General features: G+C 38.8%; 1 protein-coding gene across 2 annotated transcripts in view; it reads right to left on the reverse strand.

The window, feature by feature from the left end:
* The window catches only part of C6 (complement C6), a 78,436-nt gene extending 64,002 nt beyond the window's left edge, over nucleotides 1-14,434 (reverse strand). Inside the window, exons 1-3 of one of the 2 annotated variants that reach the window (XR_013044721.1) lie at nucleotides 14,231-14,366; nucleotides 5,074-5,236; nucleotides 683-839 (exon numbers count right to left, since the gene is read on the reverse strand). Coding sequence is in view for 1 of the 2 variants with exons in the window: in XM_042261492.2 (XP_042117426.2) it covers nucleotides 683-839; nucleotides 5,074-5,216 (300 nt within the window). In the remaining variant the exon portion in view is untranslated. Of the gene's footprint in view, nucleotides 1-682; nucleotides 840-5,073; nucleotides 5,237-14,230 lie in introns of both variants that reach the window. The other variant, XM_042261492.2, reaches the window with a different exon arrangement.
* Nucleotides 14,435-14,957: the final 523 nt, after the last annotated feature.

Here is a 14,957-nt window from a genome sequence, read left to right on the forward strand (position 1 = left end):
TGGAACACTGGACTCTGATTGAAGCTGACATGGGTCACATGATGTGCCCCTTACAGGAAAGAGTATGAGCTGGGTAAATATTGCAGCTGGGAAAAACAAACAAGTTGTGGACTTTTCCCATGGTTAGTCAGAGTTCAGAGGAAAAGCAAAGAGCCAGAATTGTGATTTATTCCTCTTATTTCTGTTTAGTTTTAGGCACTGGATGAAAGCTGAAGTTCTTAGCATTTACTTTTTGCTTTCAGAAGTCTCAGGAAGTGTAAGCAGTGAAATTCAGATATGGATAAGTGTGATTTGGTTAGAGGTGGACTTTCTTTTCGGTGTTCATATGGCCAAAGAACATGTAAAATGAACCCTACCCCCCCCACCCCCCCTCTCCCCCCCTACCCCCCCACCCCCACCACCAAACCAATACCACCACCACCACAACAACAACGACCACTATCAATACCACTACCACCAATACCACCCACCACCACCACCACCACCACCACCACCACCACCACCACCACCACCACCAATACCACCCCACACAAACACAATTTTCTTTCAGAGAAAACTAAGGCAGTTTATTTTCAGAAATTAAAGAAGTTTAGCATGTCTCTGATGTTGAATTTGCCATGGGGCCCTGGAACTCACTTGTGATGTGATTCAGACTATCTGGTTATGCATGTGGCTCACATACCTGTTTTTCAATACAAGGGTCACAGTCTGACCATGGCCCATAGTCTCCAAGGACACAGTTGATGGGACATGTCTGCACGTTGCACTCTCTGGTCTCCAACTTGGTACAAAGCCGGTCACATGCGTTATTCCAATAGTAATCATTCACTACTATTTGTCTGTAACAGTGAGAAAGAGCTAGGCTGAGTCTTGTGCTTTCATGGTGCCTTCAAATCAACAACAAAATGGATTTGATAGCAAATTGGTCAGATAGCATTAGCTACCAAGAGTAAAAGAATATTTTCATAGAGAAATCAGGAAGATTGGCTTATGTATAACTTTGTACAACTTAACAGAGCTCCAAAGTAGAGAATTCTAAGATAGTGATGGCAGGTCATTAAGTCATACAGAAAGCCTTTCCAAGTGTATCGGTCGGTGTGACTGTACAGGCTGTTCATGAATTACCCTGTATTTGAAAGATGCAAAACATAAACACAATGATTGAGTTGGATTAGGATAGTGACATAAGGGGGGGGGGAATTCACAAAATTCATATAAATTCTCTTATTAGAAAAAGGAAGGACATAAGAAGGAACAGTAAAAATTAGAGGTTAAAGAGAGTCTGAGTATCTGGGGAGAAGCCTAACTGTGCATGACTGAAAGGGATGGACTATATCATGATCTTTTTGGTAGGTAGTTGAGAACTTCAGAAAAACTCTTCAACAGTGGACTCTCTTCTCATACTTCGTGGACCATTAATTGGAAGTCAATTGGTACATTTAATGAGATTCACAAAAATACTCTTCTGAAATAATTCTCTAAAAGAGCTATATGGGCACTTCAACTGTACAGAACATTAATAGATACACGCCAGGTGTATAGGTGCTGTGGATATCGCTCTATATAAATAAAATACTGATGGCCAGTGACCAGACAGGAAGTATAGGCGGGACAAGGAAAGAGGAGAATTGGAGAAACAGGAAGAAGGAGGGAGAGACACTTGCAGCCACTGCCTGGACAAGCAGCATGTAAAGACGCCGGTAAGCCACCAGCCACGTGGCAAGGTATAGATTTATAAAAATGGGTTAATTTAAGATAAAAGAAAAGTTAACAAGAAGCCTGCCATGGCCATAGTTTATAAGTAATATAAGTGTCTGAGTGATTATTTTATACATGGATTGTGGGACTGTGGGGCTTGGTGGAACCTGGAGAGAAGCCCTCCAGCAACATATAGGTGAGTAGTCTGAACTGTGAAAAGACTGATTTATTAATTACTAGTAAGTAAGCACAGTTTCCTTGCTATTTTGATAATGCCAGCAATCAAACAAATGGCTAGTAGTGCTGCTTAGCTGAGGTCCTGTTAGGCTCTGTTTCATGACTATAAAATTATCTATAATTAACTCACTAACTATAGGCAAGCAGCACTATGTACTAACTGAAAAAAAAAAAACCAAAAACACTGCACAGATTCTTTTAAATGATTTTTTATTAAGACATTTTAAAAATTCTTTTTATATACCAATCATAGACCCACCTCTCTTTCTTCCGCACAGACTCTTTTTTGCATTTTTCTTTTTTTATTAAGAAATTTATTTGCTTTACATACCAATTACAGATCTCCCTCTCATCCCTCTTCCCACCCCCCTTCAGTCTTCTCCCCAGCCCACCCTCCTCCCCTCCTCTGAAAAGGTAAGGCCTCTTATGGGGAGTCAGCAAAGCCTGGTACATTCAGTTGAGGCAGGTCCAAGCCCCTCCCCCTGAATCAAGGCTGTGCAAAGGTGTCCCACCATAGGTAATGGGCTCCATAAAGCCAGTTCCTGCACCAGAGATAGATCCTATTCCCACTGCCAGGGGTCCCTTAAACAGACCAAGCTACACAACTGTCTCCTGTATGCAGAGGGCCTAGTGCCGTCCCATGGAGGCTCCACGGCTGTTGGTCTAAAGTGTGTGAGTTCCCACTATCTTGGTTTGGTTTTATCTGTAAGTTTCCCATCATCATCTTAATGCCCCTTGCTCATAGAATCTTCTTTCTTTCTCCTTGACTGGACTTCCAGGGCTCTGCCTGGTGCTTGGCTGTGGATCTCTGTATCTGTTTCCATCAATTACTGGATGAAGGCGCTGTGATGACAGTTAGGTTATTCACCAATCTGATTACCAGGGTAAGCCAGCTCAGGCACCCTCTCCACTATTGCTAGTAGTCTAAGCCTGGGGTCATCCTTGTGGATTCCTGGGAACTTCCCTAGCACCTGGTTTCTCCCTATCCTCATTATGGATATCTCCCTCTATCACGGTATCTCTTTCTTTGCTCTCCCACTCCATCCCTATTCCAGCTCTACCATCTCATTCCTTTATGTTCTCATCCCCAATCCCTTATTCTCTATTGCCCCACAATCATTCCCAGTTTACTCAGGAGATCTCATCTATTTTCTCTTCCCAGGGCACTCCATGTGTCTCTCCTAGGGTCCTCCTTGTTACCTAGCTTGCTGGAGCTGTGGGTTGTAGTCTGGTTATCCTTTGCTTTACATCTAGTGTCCGCTAGATACTACACCATGTTTGTCTTTCTGAGTCTGGGCTACCTCACTCAGGATGATATTTTCTAGTTCTATCCATTTTCCTGCAAATTTCATTATAGCATTATTTTTTATTGTTGAGTAGTATTCCATTGTGTATATGTACCACATTTTCTTTATCCATTCTTTTGTTGAGGGGCAACTAGGTTGTTTACAGGTTCTGGCTGTTATGAATAATGTTGTTATGAACATAGTTGAGCAAGTGTCCTTGTGATATGATTGAGCATTCCTTGAGTATATGCCCAAGAGTGTTATCATTGGGTCTTGAGGTAGATTGATTCCCGAATTTCTGAGAAATTGACATACTTATTTCCAAAGTGGCTGTACAAGTTTACACTTCCACTAACAGTGGAAGAGTGTTCCTCTTGGAGAGGAAATGTTCCTCTTCAACATAAGCTGTCATCAGTGTTTTTGATCTTAGCCATTCTGACAGGTGTAAGATGGTATCTCAGAGTTGTTTTGATTTCCATTTCCCTGATGACTAAGGATGTTGAGCAATTCTGTAAATGTCTTTTGGTCATTTGAGATTCTTCTGTTGAGAATTCTGTTTAGAGCAGTACTTCATTTGTTAATTGGATTGTTTGGTATTTTGCTGTCTAGTTTTTTGAGTTCTTTTTATATTTTGGAGATCAGCCCTCTGTCAGATGTGGGATTGGTAAAGATCTTTTCCCATTCTGTAGGCTGTTGTTTTATCTTATTTACCATGTCCGAAGCTTTACAGAAGCTTCTCAATTTCAGGAGGTCCCATTTATTAAGTGTTGCTCTCAGTGTCTGTGCTACTGGTGCTATATTTAAGAAGTTGTCTCCTGTGCCAATGCATTCAAGGCTACTTCCCACTTTCTCTTCTATCAGGTTCAGTGTAACTGGATTTATGTTTAGGTCTTTGATCCACTTGGACTTGTGTTTTGTGCATAGCAATAGATATGGATTTATTTGCCTTTTTCTACATATTGATATCCAGTTATGCAAGCACCATTTGTTAAAGATGCTTTCTTTTCTCCATTGTACAGTCTTGACTTCTTTGTCAAAAATTAGTTGTTCATAGGTGTGCGGGTTAATGTCAGGTTCTTCAATTCAATTCCATTGGTTCACATGTCAGTTTTTATGCCAATATCAAGCTGTTTTTATTACTATAGCTCTATAGTAAAGCTTGAGGTCAGGGATGGTGATGCTTCCAGAGATTGCTTTATTGTGTAGGATTATTTTAGGTATCTTGGGTTTTTTGTTTTTCTATATGAAGTTGAGTATTGTTTTTTCTAAGTTTGTGAAAAATTGTGTTGGGATTTTGATGGGGATTGCAATGAATCTGTAGATTGCTTTTAGTAAGATTGCCATTTTTGTTATGTTTTATTATGTTTACCTATCCATGGGCATGGGAGATCTTTCCATTTTCTGATACCTTCTTCAATTTCTTTCTTCAGAGACTTAAAGTTCTTGTCATACAGGTCTTTCATTTGTTTTGTTAGAGTTACTCCAAGGTATGTTTATATTATTTTTGGCTATTTTTTAAGGGTGATGTTTCTCTGATTTCTTTCTTGTCCTGTTTATGTTTATTATTTGTATATAGAAGAGCTACTGATTTTTTTGAGTTAATTTTGTATCTCACCACATTGTTGAAGCTGTTTATTAGCCATAGGCATTCTTTGGTAGAATTTTTAGGGTCACTTATGTAGACTATCATGTTGTCTTCCTCTGCACAGATTCTTAATCTGAAATTCTGTCTAAAGTCCAAGTTCTCATTTGAGATATAGAAGTCTGTCATTGCATTGTGTGATCTATTTGATATTACTTACTCTATCTTTGAAATCCCACAGAACACACAGTACTCATATCTCAGACCTACCTCTGTCTGCTCTGGGTTCCAGAATTGCAGGATTTAGAACAGCTGGACCAGTGAGTCCATGGGTAGTGGTCACAAAAACAGGCTTCACTCTTGTCAGTCAGTAAGATTAGTAAAATGAAACACAAGGCGCGATGTCTGGCCATGGTTTGACAATTCCCAAGCCCTGAAATGAATGACATCATAAGTATTCAGTGCTTGTAGGGGATAAAACTTGACAAGTTATGTTGAGTTGCAGACTCGTGTGATTATAGAAAATACTTTGCTTCCTCTTCCTTTCCTGGGGCAAGTTAACACAAATTTATATGCAAATTCATATAAGTGTTATTTTTAAAGATTTTTAGGACAAAGATGAACAGAGTTATAACCTCCATTATAGTCCAGTAACTAGTGATAATAGTTATCACTATTGTGTAGTATATATTTGCCAGACATTTAATTCACTACAACACTGAAATTTTTTATAATTTATTTCTCAGAATAACCATTCATTTTATGTTGTGGTACCTTGGTTACATTCGCTGTTTCATACTTTGTGGGGACTGAGGAAAAAGTCTAGGCTACTATTCAGGAATCTTTAAAGGGATTTCACTGCCTCAATCCTCCACAGATGGTTCATAGGAAGCTAGAGGTGGGGTAGATCTTAAAGACCTCCAGGTCAAGAAATAGAATACATGGGTGACGAGAGGGGGCAGGAATGGGGAGGTCAAAAAGAGAGGGGAGCGAAAGGGGGTGAGGGAGGGATTTTGAAGAGGGAATGATAATGGCCATTTTGAGGGGTTATATGGAAACCTACTGCAGTCAAAGCTTCCTAAAATATATATACATATGAACATATAAATGTGATCGAAATGATACCACCAAATGATATGGGAGATGGAGCCCCAACTGGACAATTCTTGTTGCCAAATGAAGCTTCCAATATCGGTAATGGGTTATGTCTAATTGAGTTGTTGGCCAAAGGGGTCCCATAGGAATCTCCAAACAACCCTGGCCTTTGCCAAGGCTATTGATGGCTCTCTACAAACTGAATGTAAAGCCTTATTGCTGAAGACAGTACCGACACATTCAATGAACATGGAGGAGTTGAGCTGCTGCCTACCTAGAGCCTTGACCTCTATGGTTAAGTATTCATGGTCCTGGAAGGTACTCTGCAGGCTATCAAAGGAGAAACATGAGCACCCAAACCGGCCACAAACCCTTAGATCTACAAGACTGATCAACCTTCAATATATACTGGTAAAATAGTATAAAGCTTCTGGGAGTAACCAACCAATATCTGATTTGAGTTAAAGCCCACTCCATAAGATGGAACACAAACAAACGCTGTTTGAATGGTCAAGAACCTGAAATTAGAGACCTAAGGTAAAACCAAATACTACTGTTCTGCTAAAGAAATGTAACAATAAAATGAGTCCTAACAAAATTCTGCTATAACTATAGAGCAATGTCTTGCTCAGCCATCATCAGAGAAGCTTCCTCCTGTAGCAGATGGGAACAAATATTAAGACTCAAGCCAGACAATATTCAGAGTGAGAAAGTTTGAAACACTAAACCCTAAACGTGGTGCCACCATCAAATCCCTCCCCTTAGAGTTCAGAGAACTCTGTAGAAGAGGAGGGAGAAGAGAAGAGCTTAAGAGCCTGAGCAGCTTGGGGACACCTCACAAAACAAGGCCCTCTAAATCAACGGGACCAATGCACATATGAACTCAGAGACTGAGGCAGCACATATAGGGCCTGTATGGTCTGCACCAGATGGGGTCCTAGAGCTGAAAGGATATGAGTTCATATGCCTTCATCACTAACCCAAAAGCTGTCTCAAATTGATAACCACTTGCAAATGAAAATTTAGTGTTCTCCAAGGAAGTCTCACTGGGGAAAAAACTCCCAAGGATAGGTCCCATGTCAACAGTAGATGGCTAACACAAAATGAACATCTTTGGAGTTTATTTGTCTTATGATGTTAAGTCAAAGCATTTTTTTCCTTTCTAACATATATATTTTTCTTTGCATATATATTATGGCTTCCAGTTTGGGGTTTTTATGGGATTTCTGAGTGTGTGAATTTGTGTGTGTGTGTGTGTGTGTGTGTGTGTGTGTGTGTGTGTGTGTGTGTGTGTCTTGTGTTTTTTTGGGCTATTTTTCTTTTTCTTTTTAAATTTAGAAATTTATTCTGTTTAATCCACAAGCTTTATATAGCTTTAGTTAAAAAATAAAATAAAATAAAACAAGTGAAACCAAGACACTATGTCCAAGTCCAGGCCCTCCCAGCCTGCCAATGCAAGAGCTTTTCAGTTGTGTGTACCAATTTGAAGAGTAGGGAAAAAAATATGGATGGGAGCCACGAAGTTTCATAAAACAAATTTATCTAACTGAAGGGTCCTTGCTGGGTCAGATAAACTGCCTTTACAAAAGAGAGGGGGGGAAAAGGGAGGGGGAGAAGGAAAACAAACCAACCCAAAGAGGACAAAATCCCAGAGTTCTAATCAACGTATGAGCCTGTCACGCACAGACAGACTCTTCGGCATCTGTGAGCAGTGCCGCCCTGCCCTCCAGAGCTGGAACCCCGAGGTGTCAGCAGAGACTCCACAGAACAGGAGTACTGGCCACATTAAAACACTCACTCAGACCTTTGTTCTTCAACAGTGGTCTCACTCTGGGCAAGCTTACGAACCTACCCAAGGCTGAAAGCATAATTTACATGGGTGCTCAAATTTAAGAGAAAGAAGAGGAGGAAGAAAAAAAAAGGTGGGGGTGAGGGAAAAAAACTAACTCTGGGGAGAGGCAAGGGCATTTAAAGGAACCACAAGAATGTCAACAATATTTAAACGTTGGGCTATTTTTCTTTTGGGTTGTTTTGTCATATTCTGATTTGTTTGTTTTTTATTTATTCCATTCTATACTATTTTATTTTATTCTGTAGATGGCTGTTTGTTTTCTGAGGCGAGGCAGAAAGGGTGTGGATCTGACTAGGAGGGGAAGTCAGGAGAACTGGGATGAGAAGAGGAAGAGGAAATTATAATCAGAATATATTGTGTGAAAACAATCTATTTTAAATTAAATAAAAAAATAGAAAAAAGAGGAAGAAACCTACAGGTCATACTTCTCTGCATCACTGACAGTGATGTTCAAGGAGGTGCAATGGAGTCAGCATGACAAGAACCCAATCAGGACTCTTGATTCCTGGATAAGGTGCATTCTTTTGTCGACCTTCTAGCAACACGAATTATCAGATTACTGGAGCATTGAGATTTCCAGAGTTATACTATCCTGGGTACAAGATGATTTTACATGTCTAATGTTAGAATAAAAACCATGACAAGTGTGTTCTACTGATGTGCTGTGGGGCCTTCAGTATCTAGGAGTTCTTTACAAGGTCATCACTGCTCCCTGATATTCACAATTTGATATTGACATATCTAATAATACACACAATATGTATACAATGCTGCTGCAATTAATGCAGCTACTTTCATCTAAAGCAAAAAAAGGACATTGACTTAGCTGCTCTGTGTCTCAATTTATTTATCTGTAAAATGGGAATAATAGTTTAACTCTTACTATCTGTCAATTAAAAGCTTATGTAAAATGCTCAGAACATGTTTAGCATAGAATTGCCACTTAACAAATATTAAATTATCAGATCGATAGCTTGATGACCTTTGCAGACTTCGCAGCTAGTACTCGCTCCTATCTTCCAGAATTAGGGCCTCTCCAAAGTACAGCACAGGAAGACTGAAAATACATTCTGATATTAAATAAAGCTATTTGTGTGCAAACTGTTTAGAAATATGGTATGAAGCACTTATGTTTTACAAATAAAATAAGATTCCTGGCCATCATATTTGAATTTGCTGTTCTCATTTAGTGTTTTCTGCCCCTTTTACTATCACTATATTTTTCTTTTATAGAGTCTGTTCTAATATGTACCGTTATTTTTAAGTAAACTTAAAATAAATTTTAAGGCATTTGTTTAATGAACAAATTTACCATATTTTGACAGAATATAAACAGTCCTAACAGGGAAGTTTGTAGTTCTAACTGCCTACATTAAAAAAAAAATCAGAATGATCTCAAATAAAAAACCCCATGATGCAATTCAAGACACTGGGAAAACAAGAAAAACCAAACTTAAAATTAATTCTTGAAAGAATAGGTAAGATTGGCCAATTCCTAACCAAATTATACAAATAAAAGTGAGAAGATGCAAATGAATAAAATTGGAGATGAGAAGAGAGATATTATAATAAATGCTAAAGAAATCCAGAAAATCATGAGGGCATAACTTAAAAATTTATATTCCATGAGACTGGGAAATCTAAAAGAAATGCATAAATGTTAGATGCATGTGACCTATCAAAGTTAAATAAAAATGAAATAAATAGTTTAAATAGCCCTATAGCAATTAATGAGATTGAAGCAGAAATTCTAAAACCTCCATTATAAAAAGCCCAGGTCCACAGATCCAGTACAGAATTCTACTAGACCCTCAAAGAAGAACAAGCACCAACATTTCTCAAATTTTTCCACAAAATAGAAAAGGAAGAGATACATCCAAGCTTCTTTCTATCCTGATTCCAATTTCAGGCAAAGACCACCAATACCACCACCACCAAAACCCAAGATTACAGACAAATCTCCCTAATGAACACAGAAGAAAAGAATCTCAATAAAATACTTTATCAGCCAAACTTAAGAGCACATCAAAATGATCATCCATCATAATCAAGTTGGCTTCATCTCAGTAAATGGACTCAAAGGTAGAAATCATACGATCATCTCTATAGATACAGAAAAGGCCATTGACAAAATTTAATATCCCTTCATGATAAAAGTACTGGAGAAACTAGGGATGGAAGGAACATATCTCAACTTGTTAAAAGGTAGATGTTGCAAACCTCTAGCCATCATCATGTCAAATGAAGAAAAGCCTGAAAGCTTTCTCATATCAGAAACAAGACAAAGGTGCTCATTCTCACCACTCCTATTCAATATAATGCTTGATATCTTAGCTAGTTTGATATGACAAGAGAAAGAAACAAATGGGTTATAAATAGGAAAGCCAGAAGTGAAAATATCCCCATTTAGAGATATTATGATTCTATACACAAGAGACTCTAAATACTCCAACCAAAGCCCTTATAGCTGATGAATGCTTTCACCAAAGTGGCAGAGTAAAACATTAACATTAGATCTCAGTAGTTTCAAGGTATGCCAATAAGAAACACAATGAGGCCAGGTGTGGTGGCACATGCTTTTTATCCCAGCACTTGTGAGGCAGAAGCAGGAGGATCTCTGTGCTTGAGGATAACCTGGTTGGTCTACAGAGTGAGTTCCAGGACCACCAAAGCTACATAGAGAGACCATATCAAAAAAACCAAACCAAACCAAACCCCAAATGAAACCAAACCCAAACCAACCCAAAAGACAGAAAGATACTAAGAAAGAAACAAGGGAAACAATCGCATTCACAATAGCCTCAAAAATAATTTTGGAATAAATCTTATCATGGAGTAAAATCCCTTTATCATGAACATATCCAAACACCGAAGAAAGAAAGAAAAAGTTGAAGAGGACACTAGAGGGTGGAAGGACCTCATATGGTCATGTATTGGTAAGATCAATATTGTAAAAATGTATGTTCTACAATCTAGAATCATCTGGGAAAAAGAAAAGAGAACCACACTTGAGGAAGATGCCTCCATCAGATTGGCCTGTTAGGGGTGAGGGTAGTTCTTGATTAATGATTGATGTGGGAGTGACCTCACTGGGGCAATGTCATCCTCAAGCAAGTGATAAAAATGCAAATTGACTAAGCCATGAGGAACAAGCCAGTAAGCAGCATTGCTCCTGGTCTCTGCTTCAGTTCCTGCCTACTGCTTGAGTTTCTTGCCTTGGGTTCCCTCAGTCTCAGTGATGACGATGACTGGGATCTTTAAGTAGAATAAACATTTTCCTTCCCTCTCTACCCCCGAAAATGTGTGTGCTAACAAAAATAATCTACAAAGTGAATGCAATATCGATCAAAATCCCAACTCAATTCTTTACAGAAATAGAAAAAAAAATCTTCAAAGTCATGTGGAGAAGTTTGGCCCTCAGTACACATCCTATGCTCCAGCCAGACCTGCTGAATCTGCTGGACCATCATCTGGATGCGCCAGGCTATTGACATTGCTCTTTGTTGCCTGCCAGAACTGGATAGAAAGACCGTACATATAAGATATAGAAACATACAAAGAAATTTAAGACATATTATAACCATGTAGAAAAACCTCTGTTGACATTAAAACAGATGTACAATTGTGTTTTTGTTTGAAAAATATAAAATATCAATGAAAAAGTGTGAAACTTGGGATATTTTCTACCTGTCTCCAGAGGACCACCCCCGATTCCTCTGTTTTATGAGTGTTCAGAAGAGAGAAAATTCTGCCATCTATCTGCTTACATATATGTGTGCATACATACACACTAAACATGTCCAGCCAAAGAAGTCCTATGACACTGCTTAGTTTTCTTAAGACATAATACACTTGGAAGATCTTTCTGATTAATAGGGAAATATTTATATCATTCATTTTTGTTTGGTTTTCTGGTACTGTTAATTGAACATAGGGCTTCATGTGTGTTAAACAAATGTTCTAGCACTGTCTTATATTCCTCCAGAGCTCCTTTTACTTGTTATTTAGAGGCAAGATCTCACTAAGTTACTCTTTCTAGCTTTGAACCCACTTAACTCTATAGCTAAGACTGGCCTTGAACTTAGGATCCTCTTGCCTTAGACTTCTCATAGATAATACTTCTTATTACAAGCTTGGGCCACCATGCTGGACGTTTCTTTTTGTTGTTGCTGTTGGATGCATAGTTTTACCCCATATGGATGCTCTAATTACACTGAACGTTATAATCACCGTGGAGAGTCAGTATAAGCAATCGACTTCGTAATTAGGTGTTAGTATACTTTAGATGTATGTCCACAGAGATAGCAAGTAGGTTCCTTGCATCAGAACTGCTCCGTCAAGTTGCTTTTAAATATACAGTTTTTAATCTTGCCCAATTATCCTACTGAATTATAGTTCTTTTAACTGTCTCAGAGGGTTAGTTCCTGATTATATTTTAATGTAATGAGCTTATATTTCTTAGTTGTGATAAAAGGATATGTCAAGAACAATACGACGGGGCTACTTATTTAATAAATCTTATTTTAAGCCAATAGAGAAGGGTGGATATTAGAATTGTTTCTCCAGAAATGAGGAGTTCCTGTTAAGAAGTTGCTAAACTCTTTTACCTTATCTCCAAGATTAGCCGAAAGGGCTGGAGTCAGCAAACCAGACCCACTGGCCCATGCCAAATATTTGTCATGGGTAAATAAATGGATATCCAATGCTGCTAGGCAGTGAGCATGATACAAATAAACAGAATCCATTGTCACTGGCTGCAGAGGGTAGGCAGATGTTGAAGATCTTACTCACACTTTTGTTCAGACTCCTTTAATCCAACTCATGAACTGCTGTGGCCCTAGCCTATTTCAATAATAAAATGGGTCTCCTTACAGATGCCTCTACTTGCCTTCTCACATTTCCTGTTTCCCCCCATCCCCACCCCAGCATTACAGAAGCACAGAGATGACAGGTAACAGAGAGATCCTGGGTGGTTATCAGAGTAAATGCTGCAAGTATAAAATCGTCAGTCTTTGTAGAGACATATGCCTTATAGTATTTTCCCATATATTAAAAAGAAAAAAATTCTTAACTCTTATGTGTAACTAGCACACAAATGATTGAGATAAGAGGAACTGCACAGACGTTATCAGATCTGCTCTCAGCAAATGCTATCTGCTTTGATTTATGGAAGTTTGAAATCATAGGTGGATTTTCATACCAATTATCATCACAACCTCCAGGACAATGTTCATATAAAATATTCTGACTTTTTATTTGGTTCTAACTCTTCTGGGGAAAATTTGGACAGCCATGAAAGAAGATGGTGGCAACAGAACTTATCTGATGAGATGGTAGTAACATAGCTGGCTGGCAGCATCTCCTTTTATAACAGTTTTGTTTTGACGAAACAATATTGGGGTTGGAGTTTCAATCAGTGGCACAGCATTTGACTACTTGCCTAGCATGCATGTGCAAGACCCTGGGTATGCTCCTCAAGCACTAGATAAATTAGAAATAAATACAACTTTATGTTTAAAGGACAATTCTCATCTCAACAAAAAGAATTATTTCTTTAATTTATTGTCATCTCAGCTGAACATATACCAAATATCCCATGTTTGTTGATTCTCAGTTTCTTTAAATACTTTAGGGTAGCAAATATTTGACTCACTGGCACATATTTTTTATGGAAATATCAAATTAACAAATGCTCAGTAGGATTAGGGGAGAGAGAGAAGAGAGAGAGAGAGAGAGAGAGAGAGAGAGAGAGAGAGAGAGAGAGAGAGAGAGAGAGAGAGAGAGAGAGAGAATTGTTGAGATTAGTTGGGAAACTCATGGTAGCAGCTGTTCTGTAGTTTTCTGGTAATTGCTCTCCCCTCTTGACCTCTCCAAAAGTCAACAATCTGGCTGTGCCATTGAAGACGACATTGTGAGCATTAGAGAATCCTAGTTAAGAAAGAAGTTCATCACACCCCGTCACCTTTGGTTACACTTTACTCACATGAACAACTTATCTGGAAGGCAGTTCAAGCGAATCTGACCTTGTAGATCTCAACAGATGCTATAGTTTAACCTCAACTGTGCTTTTCTCTTTTTCAATTGCTTTCAGACTTCTTGAATCTCTTATTTCTTGCATTTTTTCCTGTGTGTGCCCCAGAGGCTCAAAAAGAGACATTCACACTGCTACTTGTAGGCTGGGAGTCCCCACACATAGCTGACCTTGGCTGAAGGGTGTATTTGCTCTTGTTCTAATGTGGTTTGACTCATAGAGCGACTTAATCTCACATGTCCCCCAAAAAGGACATTTCTTCAAAGTATATGAACCTTTGTTTCTTTTGAGATTTAAGTAAAGTAGTTATTTCTTGGATCAAAAGAAAGACAAAGAAATGGGGATAGTCTGAGGGATATGCTTTCACTCTTGACCTGGGGATTTTCTTGGAAAACTGATCTACAATTTTGAATTATTAAAATTGAAATAGAAGTGACTAGGTCACTTACCTTTAAATGGATTTGCCGTGTTCCGGAACCTAAGCTGTGAATGGCCGAGGAAGCAGACGATGTGAAGGGGTCTGTGCGCTGGTCCAGAAAGGCATTCTTTACTCTGCTGGGTACCAGCAAACAGTGCTGTCCTAGAGCCCTTACAGTGACTTAGACCGTTGTCAAAATAAACACTGTGTTGAAACTCTGACTAATTTTTACTCCAATAGGCAGAAACCCTGAAACTCTAAGCATAGCAGATTATACAAGGTCTTGAATGTTTCAGCGATTTCCACATTCAGGGTTGTTGCAATCACTCTTGTTGCTGCAGAGAAATCTTCAGAAAGTAAGCGTGGTCCTACATGTCCTGTTGAGTGAGGGATTGCTCAAGGGACGGGGGTCGAATGCTTGTATGAAGCTGTGCTTAGGACTGCTTCTGGGTGTACAATGAATATATGTACTCTGTAAGGCATATTTGGATATTTGCTACAGAAAAACAAACATACCAGGAAGCTTACTTGCTGAGCTGTTTCAGCCAAATATAGGGTTTCAAGTGTTGACAGGGTCCAAAGAATCTAGATAGTATAAAAGGCCCTGTATTTTCATAATGTGGAAAGTTGTTGGCAACTGGTTAGTGAGACGACCTATAATTTTAAAGGAAGAAAATGGCAGCAAAGGAAATTAAGAGCTAAGGTGAAACAATTACCTTCCCCTCCCCAGGAGACTATGCATTCAGTTACAAACCATT

This window comes from Peromyscus maniculatus, chromosome 15, assembly GCF_049852395.1.
Source record: "Peromyscus maniculatus bairdii isolate BWxNUB_F1_BW_parent chromosome 15, HU_Pman_BW_mat_3.1, whole genome shotgun sequence".
Taxonomy (NCBI): Eukaryota; Metazoa; Chordata; class Mammalia; order Rodentia; family Cricetidae; genus Peromyscus; species Peromyscus maniculatus.